The sequence below is a fragment of the Typopeltis vanoorti genome, chromosome 1, assembly GCF_054136105.1.
Source record: "Typopeltis vanoorti isolate ZY-2024b chromosome 1, IOZ_Tvanoo_1.0, whole genome shotgun sequence".
Classification (NCBI taxonomy): domain Eukaryota; kingdom Metazoa; phylum Arthropoda; class Arachnida; order Uropygi; family Thelyphonidae; genus Typopeltis; species Typopeltis vanoorti.
The window spans coordinates 81957376-81975415 of NC_143549.1; the positions used below are offsets into that span (position 1 = coordinate 81957376).

Sequence of the window (18040 nt, forward strand, 5' to 3'; positions counted from 1 at the left end):
AATCAACTAATCGCATCCTAAATCATTCACTAGAAGTTTACCGCATACGACGGCGTGCATAGAAATGAAGAAATGAAAACTAAGATTAGGCCTTACCTCTACGTTTAGATGAGTGACAATTAACGTGACTGGAATAGTCACAGTTCCTACTACTCGGATTGAAATGCAATCCACTTGCGCATGATTTCATGAAAGGTTGACCGCCCCAGCAGTCGTAAAACTTTGTACAGTCTTCCAGATGAGGAAACAGTCCGTTAGGCTCTGGACAGGGCGAATCTTGTGAGCTAACATATTCTGAAATAAATGGGTTTGAGTTTAGATTATACAGCCATTGAGCTCAATCATTCTTAGCTCAAGTGCACAGAAAAAAAAGCTAATGAAATAAAATAAAAACGAACTATCAGAGCATTTGTGAGTACATGAAGATATTCTTTAACTGGAAATTTACACTTTCTCCTATCATACCTTTTGTTGTTTCTGTATCTTCTGAAAAAAACGTTTGACACACCGGAGGAGAGTCACTCCAGCTTCCCTGTTGACAGGTTATCCTGGAACTACCTTTCATAACAAATTTCCCTATGTGCGTGCAGCGGAAAACCAATCCATCGCCTGAAGGAATACTCACAGGTGCATTAGTCAAGTCCACAGGCCTTCCTCTATATGATGCCATCACATTCTGCTCTTTCAGTTGCACCATGGGACAGGATCCTCTTGGTGAAGGGGTGTTTACTGAAACGAAACATATCCGTTATTTTCTCCTTCAATAAATATCTGAAAAGGCATGCGAAATAGTTATAATAAGAACAATTTCAAAATCCTTATAACAGTGATTATGAAATAAGAAATTTCGGGAAAATGATACCTATCAATAAACGAATATTCTGGATTCGAATGCCATTGATACCATGATGAACTGTTATGGAATTTTTCGTCCATTACAGTTATCAGTTTTGGCGCAAAGTTCTTCTACCTTACAGATTTTATGAGACTGTTCCCCACAACTCGCAACTGGGCTCATACGAAGGTGGCACATATTTTCCATCCGAAAAACTCGTGTATTCATCTTGCAAAACAAACAAATTGAACCGACCAAAAGAAAGCACTCAATTGACAGACATAATACACTAGCATCATAGTATTAGTTGCTTTAGCCATAAATATAAAATAACCATAACTTAATCCACGAAATGTTTACTACACCGTGGTGCTTTGTCCTAAAATAGGTTAAAATTAAAAGATATAAAAATATCCTATATTTTTCGCACATAATCAACTTTTACATGAAGTTAAGACAACCAGAAAGTCTAATTAGTCGATAAATCTCTATAATGCGATAAAACAGCGAGATTAATTCTTGATCCAAATTAATATATTTATTTTGCCGCTTATAAGCATTCTCGGATATAACTAAATGTTAATATACGAGGGAAGGGTCTGGAAAGTTCTGATAAACATCTAGAACAAAAATGATATTGAAGCAGATATAGCCACAAGAAAGAACATATCTTGAAAACCCTTTAACCCCCGTGTTTCATCAAATTGTAATAATTTCTTCTTTTTCTTTCTTTTGGTTACTTTAATATCACTTTTTCTTTTTTTCTAGGTGTTTGTCAGAACTTTCCAGAACCCCCCCCCCCCACTTCTTGTATGCGATATAACGTGCACTTATATTTTCCTAGAAATGAGAGACAAACTGTCATTAAATTAATAACATCGATTTTAACTACATTGATATTGGTGAATTATATAAACTACTTCTAAGATCTTGCGTACAAGATGTAAAATATTTTTAATTTTCGGAAATGATTAATGATAAGCTGTCTAACCAAGGCAGGTAAAGCAGGGTTCGAGACTTGTTCAACAAGAAACAAGAACGAAAGTGACTGAGGAAGTTTACAATACACGTGCCGACATCGTATTGCAGTTTCCTCAATATAGTAGGTCGATCATAATTGCCATTAAAGGAAGTGACTCCGTGTTTACTGAACTAAAGAACACGAAGAACTAACTTTATGCAAATCATCTCACAATATTTCTTATCCAACCGAGCATATTTAGAACTCCGTTGCCGACAAAGGAAATACAATATAAATACATGATATTTCATGTATTTATTCCAAGCTTTGACTTAAGAGAAAAAAAAATTTTAATTGTTATTACAAGGTTTCGGCCAGGTGTTAGAAATTAGTAAAAGTGAAAGAAAAGAAAGAATAGAAGCAGAAACAAAATAGAAAAACGGGTTTTTCGGGAATATACATTATACTCTAACTTATCCAATCTTCCAGTTATAAGAGGCTCGACAACACACATTCGTTGTAATTCGCTGGTTTGATTGTTACATTCTCTTAGAAACTTGCTGTAATACAAAATGCAATATTCTGGTCCTTTTCATTTATGACTATTAATTTATTTTTGACTTTTAATATCACAAATAAACTAGTAATAGTTAATCGCTAACCTATACCTTTTCCAAATATAAATAAATAATTAATTAATCTTAAAGATCGATGGTTTATTATTTATTTTTCTTAAAAATAGGATGTTTTTTTTCTAAAACTCTATCGAAAGAATACTTATCCCTCAATTCTTTAGAGAATCTGTGTTCATTTGATTTAATATTATGTAGGAATTTCAGAGATCGTGGAACTCCTGTACAAAGTCATCAAGGTGCCTACATATTGCCCATTTTAGCAGAGAATTTTTTTTGTACTTGATGATATAGTTAGTCACTTCTGAAACAGTACAATCTTCAAGATTTCTGGCGAAAGTCCGATCTTATTGCGAGGGATCTGATTTACTCCTCCAAGCAATATTATGGCAATAATGTATTATGAATATAGTTAAAATGTGATGTCTTCGATTAAAAAAAATTCAACGTTTGATTTATTCTAAATTTGTGAAAGTCTTCTGCAAGATAATACTATAGTATCGATACTAATTTAATCTGATTCATAGGAAAAGTGCATTTTCATCATTAATTAAAATGTACAGTATTAGTGATAGCACATTCCACTACTTAGTACTATTGCTATATTAAAAAAGGAAAAGTGGCGAATGGCATTCTATAAGTAACCGGTTTCTTTACTGGTCTCCAGACCAAACAAGGTGAACAACATACTTGTCAGCTGTTTAGAGTTGAAACCCAATGGCACTCTTACACTCTGTATTTTTATATTTTGACAGGAATCGCGTATTAGGGATATACTTTTAATCTAATGAAATTTTCAATTTCATCGTTGTAGAAGATTTAAGAAAATATTCTTTTAGCGAAAGATTAAACGATCATGAGATAAAGCTTTCCCCAAAGAATGGTAGATATGATAATACTTCAAAGACATTCGAGGAGGCCCTGCACAAGTATTTGTAGGACATTAATTTATGAAACTGGCATACTTTGTAGTTAGAATTAACAGTTCGTGTACGAAACCATCAAGGACATTGTGTTCTTGAATATTCTGCTTATGTTTTGACACAATGATGTATACTTCATTAGGTAGAGAGATAGAGAATAACAGTAATAATGATACTTACATTTATGCATTACAGTAAAGAATCGTATTTTAAAAAAATTCCTTTGATCAGGATGTTAAAATTTTATGCATCAATTTAACCCTTTCCAACATTATCAACATTATTTGAGGTGCATTCGATAAAATACTTTGTTTGATTTAACTTGATACTATAGAGTAAACAATGACGTTTACTCTATAGTATCAAAGATCCGATACTATAGAGTAAACTGAGAGAAATGAACGAACCTCAATTGTATGCATTAATTAATAATAATATTTGAAAGTACATAAGTGCAATATGAAAAATTGTTTGTATGCAGTTATGATTATTATCTACAACCTGTAATTCTTATAAACGTGCAGTTAATTAATAATTTAATGATTTGTTTAAACAGGTGAAATATAATCTAAGAATATTTTAATGCTTAGCAATAAATAAAATAATTATATATTTATTTAAACAATTAAAAGGTTCGAAATAACTAAATGAGATATTTGATGCACGTGAGAAAGTAGGTTAACAGAATTCTTTACTTGTAGAGGACGTAAAGGAAAAAGTAATCAAGTTAGACCACTGAAAAAACAGGAAGGGCAAGTTACATATAGGAAAATGTAAGATGCTTCTACTTACTACGGCGTGATGAGACACCTGGGGCTCTGGCTCGTGTTTGAGCTCTGGAATTTTGCTTTCGAACAAAAATTTCTTCTCGATAAGCAAAAGATATTTTGTCATTAGAAATCGCAAAGAAAAGTAGGAACAAAAACGTTTTGCTAAGAACTGAAGTTTTACATAAAAGCGTCATTAGCATTCCGGATGAAATAGCTAGATGTCTCAGAGATGCTAACACCAAGCATTAGTGAAGGTGACTGATGCTGCTAGTAACAACAGGTGTCGCTGCAACCACACGAGTCGCCAAAGGCAAAAACAATAGTTGATGTAACCTGCATAGTGTATGAGGATATGAGGAAACAGTTTTGACCTCGGGGTTTTCATTTTTGTTTGCTTCTTAAAAAATAATTATAAGTTAATGGAACGGCAGGTTGGAAACTGAACTTCCTACAATCTTAGTGAATATAATTAATTATATTGTATCATTGCTGGATTAAAAAAAATGGAATCAAGAGAAAAAGATAAACGCTACAATACTGAACTTAGCAAAGATTTTTGTAGATTTCAAAGTGTTTGCCAATGAAGACATCCACCAATAGATTTTTTTTTTCTAACAAGATATGGATGTGAGAAAGCTCTTTAACTTGTACAAGCCTTGTAACCTGACTTAGTGTTTGCTTGGTCTGCATTTGATATAAGGAAACTACGCTATTGTTCATAGTTTGGAGCACCAGTGTTTGAAGTAACTGAAGGGAGAGAAGGGAAGAGAGAAAAAAGGATTAAGCAGGTCATGGGAAAAGGAAATGAAGCAGGCAAATAAAAAAAAAACTTTTTCTTTTATTTAAATGCTTTTTGTTATCGTTTTATTCAAAATTATCTATTAAACTTTAAAAAATAGTCATTTTAACATTCTTTTATTTTAATGTCCTAGACGGGATTTGAATGCAGGTCTTCCCAATGGAAAGGCATCATAGAAAGAGACTGAACTAGACAGGCTCAACTTATTATCAGTTATTACCTATATCTGAAAGTTTAAATCATTTCTTGGTGTTAATTAACCTGCCTTTAAAATGAATAGAAATTCATTGCAAAAATTAATATCCCGAAATTCATTCAGCTGCTAATCGAAGCATTGAATTGCAGAGCTCTAAACGATTTCATGCTTCAGTACGGTGGAGGATTTATAGTCCTTCGAAAGGTAATGAGATGTTTCTTGCACATTTTAGAAAAGAATCTACTTAGAATTTATCGCGCTCTTTAATCAGTCCATCTTCAAGTTAAAACGTTAAATCTGTACCTTCTGATATCTTCACCTCATTGCCACCAGTACGAAGACATTCAAATCGTATACACAAAAAAGTAATCAAGATTTGGTTATTGCTTTTCATTAATAATATTTATCAATCTAATAAAAGTCAATAAAAGTCAATTATAATCTTTTATTAAGTTTTAGGAAGTGAACAAATGTCATCATATGCGGACTTTCATCTCGGCAATGCTAAAAAAAATACTTTTTGCTATTAAAATAATTTTATTCTTCTTATTTTATTTTATTATTTTATTCTATATTCCAAAATTATGAATTCCAAGAATGATCCAAATACGAATTTGGACCATTCATGGATTTCAGTTCGTGTATGCTGTGGCCATCTTAGGAGGTCTTATAACGCTGGAAAGCCAATAATAATAATAACATTAATCATGTTTTTAGAAGTATTTTAAATTACATGCATAACATTTAAGCAAGAATACTATATTTTATTACGAGTTGTTAGTTCATGACTGGGTTAAAATTGGTATGTTTCGTGTAACTAGCATAAAAACCATAAATAATTCATTAATAATAATAAATTTAAACAATATTTTTAATCATAATAATATTTTTATTGATTTCTAAAATATTTACACATTCACAATATTTACACATATACAGTAATCATCTTGAGTGATATTCCAACTTATAATTTTACAAAATTCAACACTAAGTGCTGAATTTTGTAAAATTATCTACGTCTATGGTTCATTTTTTACATTAGATTTCAATTAAAAATGTTAATAATACTTTTTGCCTCTATATTATGCATTTAAAACATATGTTCTTCTAATATTAACAATAACGATTATACAGATTTTTTTATAATGAATAATTTTTTTTAAGTTGCAGGATCATTTATTTTGAGTAAATAATAATACACACTGTAATTACTTTCTTACATATTTACAACACATATAGTTCCGGTTTGTTTGTTTGTTTTTTGTAACAATGAAATTCATACAAATTTTCCTTTTTTTGTATACTGCAGTTGGTAATTTATATCTGCATAAATAACATTGCATTTTACAGCATTTATACAATTACAATGAGTTGTATATATTCACAATTTTTGATTTAATGTATTTAAGCGCTGTAACTATAGCATACTTAAATGTAACATATGGATTTTTCCCCCTTTTTTGTTGATCTCGGTCAAGATGTAATTTCTCAGCTTGCATCCTCGAAGCTTGTTTGTTAAGATTATCTGAGGATGGCACCGGTTAGTGATTGTTTATTGGTTTGATTGCTGTGTTGGAATAATAATAATAATAAATTTATTGATACAGTTTTATATTTAAACAGATAAATAATTTTGTAATATATTTCAATTTGCATTTTACAAGTATACTTTTTTAGTTAATACAACAAATAAAAACCTGAGTACAATATTTTAATTTTAAGGAAATATTTTTGATGTGCAATGAAAATAATACCACTTTTTAAAGATTCTATAATATGGTTAATTTATGACTGCCACCTTTAATTCATATTTCAACGAAAAATAATATGCTACAACTGAAAATCGTAAGCATAAAAGAAAAAGGAGACTGGTAATAAAAAAAAAAGCGTAGCCGGAAAATTCGCCGTAAACATTTTCGCCGTAGGAAATTAAACTAACCATCTGCTGACCTTACCAACCAACCAACCAATCAGTTAGAGGAAGTTAATTTCTTTAAAATTAAGCTTTCTAACTGAAACTCTACTTGTGTGCTTCCTTTGATAAATATTTCAATGCACTTCCTCCATTATAATGGTCTATACAGTGAAAAATAGTCTCCACGGTGTCAAATTAGTAGATGATATGAACTATGTTTACCAAATAGATAGAAAATACGGTGAAAACGTATTGGAATTGTGAAAAGTAAGATTTCAAAAAAAAAAAAGAGTACATACTGTATTGCAAGATGATAATTTATCGATATGTTAAACATTCGGTGGGCATTGTCACCTTTCTCAATCCTCGAAACCTAAAGATTATCAAACAATGGCAAACTTAAATTCATCAGCTACTAGTTCACAAATCTCTCCTCAATCTTTAATTGCCGATGATTGCTCTCAATCTCTGATGCCATCTTCAGCAAATTTGTCTCGCAATATTAGAGGTTGGAGGCAAACGAAACAAAAAAAAAAAAAGAAAGAAAAGTGGTTACGGGGAATGTGAATCTGCAAGATTTAGGATAAACAACGGTGTACCACAAAGATCAGGCCTTAGTCCACTGGTATTTAATCTGTACATTAATGATATTGGGAAATATCATTGCTCATCTTTGCATAATTGTTAATGATGCAAAGATAAGAAGGATAATCAGTAATGCTACTGATATGTAGTACTTGTAGAATGATTTGAAGAGGCTGGAATCGTGCGCATGGGAAAATGGATGTCAGTTCGATTTCAGTAAATGTAAAGTCATTCACATCGGCGTGATTAGATATCCAATGTCGTATTATATTGGTGGGATTATGCTAGAAGAAACTGGTGAGGCTAGGGATCTTGCAGTGTTAATAGATAGGATGGTCAAAGTTCAGGGCCACGTAGAAAATATTGCAGATATAACTGAAAAGATAATTGCAATACTGAAACGGACTTGGTATGCAAAGATAAGGAAGTCATTTTACTCTTTACAAGGCCTTCATAAGACCTCACTTGGACTACTGTGCGCAGGTCTGGTCTCCTGGTTTCCGTTGTGATTGTGATATATTGGAGAGAGCACAAAGGAGTGTTAAAAATGATATCAGGATTGTGGAATTCTGATTATGAAGACAGATGATTGAGAATTTGTAGACAGCAGACACTACCAAACAGGCGAAAGGGGGGTGATATGATTGAGATTTACAAACTTCTGAAAGGGCCATCCGTGATTTCAGTTGAGGCAATTTTTAATTTCATGAAAGAAGGGAGGGGGGAGTAATTGCCATTCGATGTTGTATGTGCAAGCAATCTAAATGAATTCAAGAAAAAGTCTGATAGCTGGTGCGTGTAGCATGTGGTCCCCCTCGATGAGTCCCTGCCTCCCTGGAGATCTCTTTTTTTTATTAAAATTATGATTATATATTAAGCATTTACAAGACATTATTATGATTTTTTTAACAATGAAATTCATAAAAACTTTCCTTTTTTGTTGTTTAACACTTTCATTGCCAAGCTGAAAATTGGAATTTCGTGTGGTGGCCAATTTTGTTTTCTTTTTTTATTTAGTTAGCGACGTCAACGCGATAACGCGTGATCGGCCGTTTGGTGAGAGCTCGCATCGCGTGATCGCGCGATATCGTTCATTGCCAAGCTGAAAATTGGAATTTCGTGTGGTGAGCAAATTTTTTTTATTTTTTTTATTTAGTTAGCGGCGTCCACGCGATAACGCGTGATCGGCCGTTTGGTGAGCGCTCGCATCGCGCGATATTGCGTGATTGGCAATGAACGTGTTAATATATTAATAATAATAAAAAAAAAAAATCAGCTAACGCCTTTTTATTCCCGTATATACGGGAGTAGGCGAGGCCATTTAGCCCTATCTAACTTTTGGAGACTGAGTGGGCAGTTCAATCTCCACTGGTACCCAATCAGAGACAGATGGCCCAAGCCTATCACTAATTAAGCGGTACGCAGTGAAGAGAGACGGCTCAAATGTGCCGCCATCTCGTGGTGACTAACCCTAACACAATATATTTAATGTCTGAAATAATGTGGGTTCTACGGTCGATTTTCTTGAGTTTACAGGACGAAAAACCCGAGTTTCCGGGAGGAAAAACCTGCTTGCCCGTGCCGGAGATCGACTAACTCGGGAACCGAGTTAGTCGATCTCTGGCACGGGCAAGCAGGTTTTTCTGGTCGATCTCTGGCACAGGCAAGCACTTAAATTACCAACGAAAGTAACTATTATTAATATATTAATAATAGTTACTTTCGTTGGTAATTTATAGTTCTAGTTGAATAACATTGAATTTATACAGTATTTATGCAATAACTATAAGTTATTTATATTTATAATTTTTGCTTTAATGTATTTAAGCACTGTAACTACAGCACTTAAATGAAATAATGGATTTTTTTTTCTATCCGTTGATCGCAGTTGGGACATACTGTCTCAGCTGGAATCCTTGAAGCTTTATAGTAAGCTTATCTGAGGATGACGCTGGTTACGTATTGTTTATTAGATTTGATTGCTGTGTAGGAAGTACGCTGATATTTGACAGGTCCGATATTCTCTACAGCCGTAGGATAAGAAATTAATTCACACACACACACACACACACACACACACACACACACACACACACACACACACACACACACACACACACACACACACACACACACACACACACACACACACACACACACACACACACACACACACACACACACACACACAAGCACGCGCGCGGGCGCGATAATTTGGAATGGAATATCATGGCTCGTCAATGAACTGTAAAGTCTGAACAAATATTTTGTGTTTCATTAAGTTTGTAATGTGTGTAGGCGCATATTTCATGTTCACAGTATGTGCTTAAGGGTTTTTCAGAACGATTGTAGTTTGTAAGGTTCCTCTATTCAAAAGGTAGTTTATTTAGCATGTCTGGGATATAGAAGCTTCGAGTGGCCTTTCCGTAGTGATTATTATATTTATATGTGATATCATTAGTTGTTTGAGATCTTGTTATGCGGTATGTATTTCTGGTTGTCCAGTAGTTTGCATCGAAATAATATTTTGGCATAGTGACGTAACTGCTTTTCTGTTAGTATTTTGTTTTCTGACAAAAGATCAGTTTTATCATTTTTGTACCGTAATGATATTAATCTATTTAGTTTGTAGTGTGCACAGAACTCATACATTGTTATAGTGTATCTTAGTATATTTTGGCATAGTGCTTTGTATATTAGTGTTTTCGGCGTGTTCGAACTTTGTCTTTTAATTATATTTAATATATATATATATTATCAACTGGTTGAGTCAGTGAATTTCTGATTATCATTTTGCAGCATGACATAAATCTGCTCATTGATCCAGTTAATGAGCAGATTTATGTCATTCTGCATATTTATTTGTGCTATGCTTGTATTATTATGGATGGATCTTATAGCTGTATCGTCTGCGTATTTGAAGATCTTTCCTTTGAGAGGTAGCTGGTTAATATAGTGCGCATTAATGCTGAATACAGTTGTGAAGGGAACAGCCCCCCCCCCCTTGTGGTACTCCACAGATTACTGGTAGCTCTCTCTACTTCGGTTTGATCCGATACGTGTGATCTTTTGTATTTTGAAGGTAGTTTATAAACCATCTGTGCCGAGGACCATCTATTCCAACATGTCCTAGGTTTCCTAATGAGGTTTGATGTGTGAGTATGTCAAATTCTTTAGGCAAATCGATAAAGACTACCTTGACAATTTCGTTTTTAGCTAAGGCGGTATTAATTGCGTCTGTAAAATCTTCCAAGAGAGATGTTGTTCCCTAATTTTTCTGAAAACCGTATTGTGCTTTAGTGATAATATGATAGTTCTCTGTATATGTTGGGAGTTTCCTTAGTACAATCTGCTCCATAGTTTGATTGATAATTGATAATGTTGCTACGGGTCTCTGTAATACTGATTAAATTTCTTTTTTTCCATGTTTGTATATGGGTGTGATTATGGCAGTCTTTAACATACTTGGTATTTGTCCGGTTTTAAATATTTTATTTATTAATTTTAATAGGATAGGGCATAGGCTATTCGCGTGTTGCTTGATATCCTTAAGTCTTGTACCATCGATTCCTGGGCCTTTTTTTTGGTTTGATTTGTTGTATTATAGAGAGACGTTCTGCTTCTTTTATGGGTGGGAACCATAATGTCTGTTTTGCTTGGGGTACAAATGGAGGATCACGTTTTGTGATTGGACGGATATTTCTCTGTAGTCCCTGGATGGATTCTACAAAGTATTGGTTAAAGTGATTTGCTATTTGTTGGATAGATTTATCGTCATTCATGATTTCAGAGGCGGTGATATTGGGAGCACGTGTGTAATTTGTTTTCTGCTTTGTAGGTAATTTTAAAACCATCGGTACAGAGGCCCAGCTATTCCTACGTGTCTTATCTACTGTAATTTAGTTTCATGTATGAGTGTGTCAAACGCATTGGAAAAATCGATAAAGACGATCACGTCACTTTTATTTTTATCTTAGGCGTCGTTATTTGTATCCGGAAAAACTTCCAAGAAAAACGTTGCTCTCATAATCTTCTAGAAATCATAGTATGTTTGTAAGGATTTTTGTCACGAAGACTTGCGAATTCTCTTTAAACTGTGTACTGGTGGGGAGGAGGCGCGACAGTCGTAACAACGGAAGCAGACGACGCTTAGGACTTTTTTTTTTTTAGCAAAGTTTCCGCCGAGTGGTATCCATTTTTGTTTTTTTTTAGAATGTGCCCGAAGTGAGAGAACAAGTACAACATTAGTGTTTGAAAGCAAATATAATTTTCTAGTTAGATCATATACTACAGTATAATAGGTCATCGGCATTGCAAAATAGAGCTATGAGTTAATTTCAGCGAGCATTCATTCTGCGTAATGATCAAGACTTTCACCAGCTTTACCATTCATCACGAGTCCGAATTTTACTGGCACAGTCGATAGGACCTACAAGGTGAGAGCAATTCGTTATGTAAATGCATGCTCCCATGTTTTAGAGTTCTATTTTGATTATTTGGGCGAAAGTATGTTTTAATACAAAACAAAAAAAAATGGCGTTCGGAGTTTGTTCCATCCTGGAACAGTAGTAGTTTTGATTTCTCGCCAGAGAAAGAATACATCACTATTCAAATTTTGTTCCATAGTACAATAGTTTGGATAAAAGAAAAACACGCCAGTGTTCAAGCTATATTTTCGTCCCAGATAAATCAGAATAGTTGTTGTTTTTTTTTTTTTTTCATTTTAAATTTATTTTGTTCTGTTCTGCATTTACCGATTTGTCCTGTTTTGCATGTTTGTTCCATCTTGGAACAGTCAGTACTTGTTGTGTAGTTGAAGTTTTTTTATCTGATAATATTGTAAGATTTATCTATGTTTACAAATGATATGTTGAATTTAGTTATGAGTCCCAGAATCGTCAAATATATACATCTCTTTCTGGGCATTTAAAAAAAAATTACAATTGATTCCTTTTTAAGGGTGATTTTTTTTTATTAGTAAAGAGAGTTATTGTTAAGCACCATGGCTTATTTAACCAAAGGTAGAAAGGAAGATTTACGTAAATTGGCTGAAGAATTGGGAGAGAAGCCAACTGTTGAAATGAAAGTGATAGATCTTAAAATGATTATTACGGGAAGTAAATTTTATGAAGAAGAATTTGTTAAAGGGATGTTGGAGACGATTATTAGTACCAGACTCGAGGAAGAACTGATGAAGAAAGAAGAATTAGAAGCTCAACGGCGGAAGGAAGAGCTAGAAGCCCAATGCCGGAAAGATGAATTGGGGGCCCAACAGAAAAGAAAAAAAATGGAGTTCGAGTTGAAGAAACTGGAAATTGAAGCGCATGTCCAACCAACCTCAACTCCAGTATCCAGTGACAATACACCATATTATCTTGAACTAATTAAGCTAATGCCTAGGTTTAGATTACAAGAGGATGACATTGTGATATACCTATCCCTGTTTGAAAGACAAGCTAAGAGAACCAAAATAGATGTTAAAGACTGGATATCATGTCTCTTGACTTTGTTACCATTTGAGATTGTCCAATTAATTGGTAGAGAGTCAGAAGAAAATTGCGAAGATTATAAATATATTAAAACAATTCTGCTAAAGAGATTTAGACTGAATCCTGAAAGTTTCAGAAAACAGTTTGTAATGCACCAAAAGGTTGCTGAAAAATCTTGGAGGGATTTCTGTTATGAAATAACTAATTATTTCGAAGAGTGGATTGGTGGCCTTGATATCAAGGATTTTGAAGGGTTAAAAGATCTAATTATTACGGATCAACTGAAGAAGAAAGTACCACATGAAGTGAGAGAACATCTCTCAGACGACTGGGCAAAATTCGTTTCTCCAACCAAGTTAGCTGACAGATTGGACGAATACGACAGTGTTCGTAATACATCAAGGAAGCCTATTGGAGCTATTCCGAAGGACAAGGTTACTGAAAAGTTTAGAACTTATACTCCATCTGCTGAGCGAACATTTAAGAATAAGTTATTATCTCCCTCTCAAAGTCCACCGAGATGGTACCAGCCGCGGCGAATTGATGATTCATACAAGCCTCACTACAAACCAACTTGTTTTACTTGTAGAAAGGAAGGTCATATCGCCAAGTTTTGTATGAAAAATAGTCAGCCAAAAGATACTCCTGCTACAGCACACAGTAACCTAGTTCAAACGTCTACCACTGGGGATGACAATAAATCAGGTGTGTTGACTGCCAAAATTTCCATTCCAGTATCCAAATCAGTGGACATTGGTCGAAACGTAGATGATTTGAAGGTCGTCAAAATCAAATGCAGAAGTAGGGTTTTAAATGGAATAATAGATACGGGAGCGCAAATATCGGTAGAAATATCTTCTGCTTTCGGAGAAAATGAAATAACACCCTTGAGAATTTTTGAAATGAAAATTGATCATAATTTACATGGTAATGTTCCAGTCACATGTGCCGTCTCAAGAAGACTAGTTACCGATCTGCTACTGAGCTCCTCTACCTATGAAATACTGGTCGAAAGCGTCGAGCTACATGAGAGTAGTCATCATTGGGCGACACCAGTTCTGAAATCAAAAGATTTAAGTGATAAACGGTCAGAAGATGATGAAGCCGAAGACATGCCTTCGAAAATAACCATTACAGCGTTGGCAGTCAGTATGATAGAGTCCCCACCTGGTGCAGAAAATGAGTGTATACCAGAAAAAACAAAATTCGAATTCGGCAAACTTCAAGAGGATGATGAGACGCTCCGAAGGTGTTTTGAATGGACAAAAATGCAGAAAAATGCCTATGCGTTTGACAATAGGGTTCTGCTTCATAACGAACATATTTGTGGCGAGAATGTTAGACAAGTAGTGCTACCGTGTGTGAAACGAGAAAATGTCTTAAAGATGGCACATGAAATCCCGCTTTCTGGCCATCTCGGCGAAAAGAAAACCCGTCAGCGAATCAAGTACTCATTCTTTTGGTCTACCATTAAACAAGATTTGAAAAAATATTGCGAAAGCTGCAAGGAATGTCAAATGAGAAGGACTGCTACATATAGAGATAGAATCCCCCATACGACCTCTCGTCAGACCAGAAACTCCGTTTGAGGTATTGAGTGTGGATTGTGTCGGACCGTTAGAACCTCCATCGGGAAGAGGACATCGATTCATAGCATGTGCTGTTGATTTATGCACTAGATGGGCCGAAGCCATACCTGTCAAGGAAGTATGGTGCTAAAACTGCATAATGTTCTGATGAGGATTTTTACTCAGACGGGATTTCCTAAAATGGTCTGTACCGACCAAGGTACGAATTTCACATCTAAACTCACTCAAGCTTTTGAAGATCTGCTAGGTATAGCTCCACGTTTTTCCACTCCAGAACATCCTGAGAGTATGGGCGCTGTCGAACGTTGGAACAGAACTTTAAAAGAGATGATGAATACAAATATGCAGGAGCATGGAAGAAACTGGGATTTACATCTTCCCTACCGAGAAGTACCACATAGCACTACTGGATTATCACCTTTCCAGATGGTATATGGAAGATTACCTCCAGGCCCCTTATCTTTGTTAAAGGGAATTTGGACTGGTGGACGAGGCATCCCAACCACTGCCTCTCGCTCGATTGAAAATTATTTACAAGAGCTTCTTGAAAATCTAAGAAAAGCTCATGAAATTGCATCCGAGAACGCCAAAGGGTCTCAAGAACAATACTCCTCCAGATATAATCTTCGTTTCAAAGAAAAATCCTTCATTGTTGGTGAAAAGGTTTTAGTATTGTTACCTTCATCCTCTCATAAGCTTCTAAATACTTGGACAGGACCTGCTACAGTCGTTCAACTTACTAGACCATTCTGCAAAGATTGAGATGAAGGATCGAAGTATAAGGGAGCTCCACATAAATAAGCTTCGCCATATATTCAAAGAATCAATCATGTCGGTCTGGTTTTCGAGCTAGATGAAGATTTCGGAACACTCTACTATGCACCCGCTCACAAGATGAATAAATCAGTCGAAGATATTAGGAAACACCTTGAGGATATGAAAGCTCTCTTGACGGGAGAACAAAAACAAGAACTTTTTGACATCCTCCGGAAATATGCAGATGTTTTTAGTTCCAAACCTGGTCATGCCAAAGTTGACGGACACTCCATCAAAGTTACAGAGAACTGTTCCTCTAAGAGACTCAAACCCTATATGGTGCCAATCACTCTACAAAAGGAAGTAGATCGAGAAGTCAAAGAACTGTTAAATATGGGTCTCATTGAGCCAAGTGTCAGTGAATGGGCTCATCCCGGGGTTTGTGTGGCTAAGAAAAATGGAAGTGTCAGACTAAGCATTGACTTTAGATTGCTAAATAGTTTTACTATTCCAGATGCTTATCCAATGAAAATAGCTAGAGATTATTATTTGAGGTAGGACAAGCAAGATTTATCACTGTAGTTGACCTCACCAAGGGATATTGGCAAATCCCTATGGAAAAGGAAGCAAAGCCTTCACTGCATTCGTGACACATTCTGGTCACTATCAATGGAACGTCTTACCGTTTGGAATGAAGAACGCTGGAAGTACATTCCAGAAATCATTGGATAAAGCACTAGCTCCTCATAAGGCATATTGCCGATCTTATATCGACGATTTGGCTATATTTTCTAAAACATGGTCTGAACATCTCACCCGCATAGATGAAATATTCAAAACATTAAGAGAGGTAGGTTTAAATAGTAAACCTAGAAAAATGCGAATTCGGGAAAAATCAAGTGACGTTCCTAGCTCATTTGATTGGATCCGGTCAACATTACCCGGACCCAGAGAAGGTCGAGGTTATAAAAGGTTTAGCGACACCAGCGACAAAGAAGGAAGTAAGAAATCTACTTGGGCTGGCTAGCTACTACCGTGACTACATACCACGATTCTCCCAAATTGTATTACCACTGACAAATCTGACTAAGAAAAGTGTCCCAAACAATATTACTTGGACTACTGATGCTGATGAAGCTTTTACGAAACTCAAAGAAGAGCTTATAAAAATGCCTTCTTTGCATACTCCAGATCTCGACAAGCCGTTCCAGTTGTATACGGATGCATCAGCAACAGCAATTGGCGCATGCTTAGCTCAAAACAACGAACAAGGAAAAGAATTGCCCATTGCTTTCTTCAGTAAGAAACTAAATTCCTGTCAAATGAAATGGTCAACCATTGAAAGGGAAGTATTTTGCGTCTTGGAGGCGTTGAAAAAGTTTGACACATGGGTATTTGGTGCTGAAATACAGTAATTTCAGATCATAACCCTCTGACCTATCTAACTAAAAGTGCCCCTCATGGTGCCAAGTTGTCCCGATGGGCTTTAGCCCTACAACGTTATAATATGACCGTTACATATAGAAAGGGTAGTCGTCATGATAACGCCGATGCCCTTTCCAGATTAAAAACTGATATAATAATTTAATGTTATTGGCTTGTTTCTTAATAATGATTATATATTTTCTTGACGTTTATTTAATGATGATTATACAGTTTTTTTTGTTTTATTTGTTTGTGGGAGCTGCAGCGCACCATAAAGCTCTCACCTCATTTCTTGTATTTTAGAGTCAATTACTCGCCTGAGTTTTCTTTTAGATGCAACATCGACACTCCTGTGACGGATGTGCTTCCCCCAAAGGGAGTTGTAAGGATTTTTGTCACGAAGACTTGCGAATTCTCTTTAAACTGTGTACTGGTGGCGAGGAGACGCGGCAGTCGTAACAACGGAAGCAGACGACGCTTAGGACTTTTTTTTTTAGCAAAGTTTCCGCCGAGTGGTATCCATTTTTGTTTTTTTTTAGAATGTGCCCGAAGTGGGAGAACAAGTACAACATTAGTGTTTGAAAGCAAATATAATTTTCTAGTTAGATCATATACTACAGTATAATAGGTCATCGGCATTGCAAAAGAGAGCTATGAGTTAATTTCAGCGAGCATTCATTCTGCGTAATGATCAAGACTTTCACCAGCTTTACCATTCATCACGAGTCCGAGTTTTACTATGTTCTTCATTTAATATAATTTTTTTTTTCTTCGTACATTGCGAGATTCTAGAATGATTCACTCATAGTTTGTTGATAAGTTGGAGTATTTGCATACAGATTTGATTAATGAGTTATTTAACATGCTGGAGATAAATTCTGGTTTAAAATTTTATTTATTTATTTTAGTAAGATTGGATGGACCAAGTCTAGTTATGAAATGTTTAACATCTTCGAGTCTGATACCATCTATTCTGGGATTGTGTTTGGGTTAGCTTGATGGATTACAGAGAACAGTTCTGTTTCTCTTATGATAGGGAACCGAAATATAATTTATAAATGTCATTTGTAAAAAGGATATTTTCATGCATTTCTAGGTTGGAGTCTTCAAAGTAGCGATTGAAATCAGTTTTTTCCAATAGTCATCGGTTTCTGATGACTATTGG

General features: G+C 35.1%; 1 protein-coding gene across 1 annotated transcript in view; it reads right to left on the bottom strand.

The window, feature by feature from the left end:
* Positions 1–18040, bottom strand: part of LOC150110142 (locomotion-related protein Hikaru genki-like) — a 50871-nt gene that overhangs the window by 18610 nt on the left and 14221 nt on the right. Inside the window, exons 2-3 of the mRNA XM_090398049.1 lie at positions 466–729; positions 97–294 (exon numbers count right to left, since the gene is read on the bottom strand). Of these exons, the coding sequence (XP_090254175.1) occupies positions 97–294; positions 466–697 (430 nt within the window). The 5' untranslated portion in view covers positions 698–729. The remainder of the gene's footprint in view (positions 1–96; positions 295–465; positions 730–18040) is intronic.